General features: G+C 34.6%; 1 protein-coding gene across 1 annotated transcript in view; it reads left to right on the forward strand.

Annotated features, from left to right (window-relative positions):
- Positions 1-2,616, forward strand: part of ERBB4 (erb-b2 receptor tyrosine kinase 4) — a gene marked incomplete at its 5' end in the record, with an annotated part of 720,994 nt that overhangs the window by 683,689 nt on the left and 34,689 nt on the right. Inside the window, one exon of the mRNA XM_023510372.1 lies at positions 307-477. Coding sequence (XP_023366140.1) covers positions 307-477 — 171 coding nt within the window. The remainder of the gene's footprint in view (positions 1-306; positions 478-2,616) is intronic.

A 2,616-nucleotide genomic window follows, 5' to 3' on the forward strand; every position in this document is an offset into this window, starting at 1 on the left:
ATTATTCTCAAGTGTGTATTTGATGTTACCTCCCTAAAAACATCCTTGGCATTCTGCTTTATTCCTCTCTACTGGTGTTTATCATACTCTTCTTATATTAAACTAACTTATTTAACCCTGTCATATATAAGCACATTGAGGTATTCTTTGTGGCTAGAGGTTGTGCTGAAGAATTATTTTTTTTTAATGTGTGCATGAATTTTCCCACTATTTGTTATGATATTACACAAATTTGTTGCAAAGACAAGGTATTTAAGATGAAGGGAAGAATCATTTTCTGTCTTTGTCTGCTGGGCAATATTTCAGGGTGATGATCGTATGAAGCTTCCCAGTCCAAATGACAGCAAGTTCTTTCAGAATCTCCTGGATGAAGAGGATTTAGAAGATATGATGGATGCTGAGGAATACCTAGTCCCTCAGGCTTTCAACATCCCACCTCCCATCTATACTTCCAGAGCAAGAATTGACTCAAACAGGGTAAGACAGAATTATGTACCAATTCTATATTATTTCTAAGAAATAAAAATCATATAAAGAGATTATAAGCACTAACATTTCAAAATACTTACAGAGCTCAAATCAGTGTGATGCTTACCTTGAAAACATAGCCATAGTCACAGAAGATGTGCCAAGATTTCCACATACAGTTAATTTTGGACAAGCATAGACCATAAAATATGTATTCCGAAATACCTTCAAGATTTCAAATAAATCTTAATTTTTAAAAATCAGTTCAAACTAATGAAACACTATGTGTGCATAAATAAATAGACATTCTTACTAAGTAGGTTTCTACTTTTCGTTCTTAAAAAGATGATAGGAATTATTCATCAAGAGGTAATACGATTACAACTTTCTTTCACTCATTTAAGAAACATTACCTATTTTCTGTCAAGCTGAAGTAGAAACACAGAAAACTGTGCAGTCCTTTGAACTAAATCAATCATTTTGAGAGGACTGATAAATCGTTTCTAAAATGTCCTTTTAAGTTTTGAAGTTGTGGAAAACCTTAACATTTTATTTTCAATATTAAACACACTTTATATGAATACCGTTCTTCCCTTGGAAGTTGTCAAATCTATGTATTTATGAAGTTTTAAAATGCATTCACCACTTAACGTGGATCACATACCTCTGCTTGTGAATCCTTAGTACACATTTGAGATCCAAAGAATGTTGATATAACTTCTGCCTTCAAAAAGTGTCCACCTTTAATAAAAGTCATTTTATTAAAAGATATAATAGTATAGACACAATAGCTGTAATAGTGAGTAATAAAGTAATACCTATTGTTTGTCGTTCAACACATATGTGAACCCTCTTACTCCTTACACCAACCTCACAAGGTTCTGTTGGGATTATCATTCCCTTCTCATAGATGCGGAATCTTGCCATAGAGAAGTCAGGTGATTTGATCAGTATCACAGGGCCAGCCAGGGAAAGGCAGAATTCTGACACAAGCTGTCTGTCTCTGCTATGCTATGCTATTGTTTCAAAGTTATTGGAACATGTTATTTGCATTTTATTCTTGGCATCAGCCCAGGGTCTGACTCTTATCTCTTCTGGAAATTTCCCCAGATGATTTTCTTAAAAAATGCCCCCTTCATCCTGCCCTATAACTTTTGGCCACGTACTTTCATTTAGAAGGTCCAACAGAGAAAGAGGCAAGGCTTCGATTAATTTTTCTTTTCTATGGAAAGTATATCATTACAGGCCAAACTGAAACTTTTATCATATGCGCAATGGGGAGGATATGAATAAAAGTTTTAAAAATTAAACCAACCGGGGTGGTGCCTGTGGCTCAAGGAGTAGGGCACTAGCCCCATATGCTGGAGGTGGTGGGTTCAAACCCAGCCCTGGCCAAAAACTGCCAAAAAAAAAAAAAAAAATGAAATCAACTGAAAGGTAATGAATATCAATCAGTCTTTCGTTCATAGGAGGGAGAAAAACCTTTATGGTGTATAAAGAAGGGTCTCTGTTTTCCCTTCTGTATGCTGTGAAAAATGATCAATTTATTGTACACTTGTATTTATAATATTAAATGACAATTTCATTACTTTGATTGTAATAGTGATTTTTTAAAAAAGCATTTCTTCCTTAACTTCAAATACTGTGACACCAAGAGTTTGAATCTTTTTCTAAGAATTTTTCCACTTCCATTTTTTTTGTACATTTTCATTTATAATGCTCAGTTCAAGTAATTGTTTTTTAGACTCATTGAATATGTTTTGGGGTAGACGTAGAATTTTGTTACCTGTATATCTATTATAGTGTAGTGCTAGAATCTGAGCTTTTGGTATCCTATCACTTGAGTAGCACCCATTATACACATAGGTAATTTTTATTCCTCAGCATTCCCACCCTTTTGTGTCTCCAGCGCCCCTCATACCACACTATGTGTCCCTGTGCAGTCTAGTTTAGCTCCTACTGAGAAAATGTGATATTAATTTTTCTGTTTCTGGGTTACTTCACTTAAAATAATGACCTCCAGTTCCACTCTAGCTATGGCAAAATGAAATATTTTCATTCTTTCTTCTCTGCTGAGTAGTATTTCATGCCATATGCCACATACCACATTATCTTAATCCATTCATCTGTTGATGGATGGGTTCTTAG

Source organism: Otolemur garnettii, unplaced genomic scaffold (assembly GCF_000181295.1).
Source record: "Otolemur garnettii isolate 467f Iridium unplaced genomic scaffold, OtoGar3 scaffold00013, whole genome shotgun sequence".
Taxonomy (NCBI): domain Eukaryota; kingdom Metazoa; phylum Chordata; class Mammalia; order Primates; family Galagidae; genus Otolemur; species Otolemur garnettii.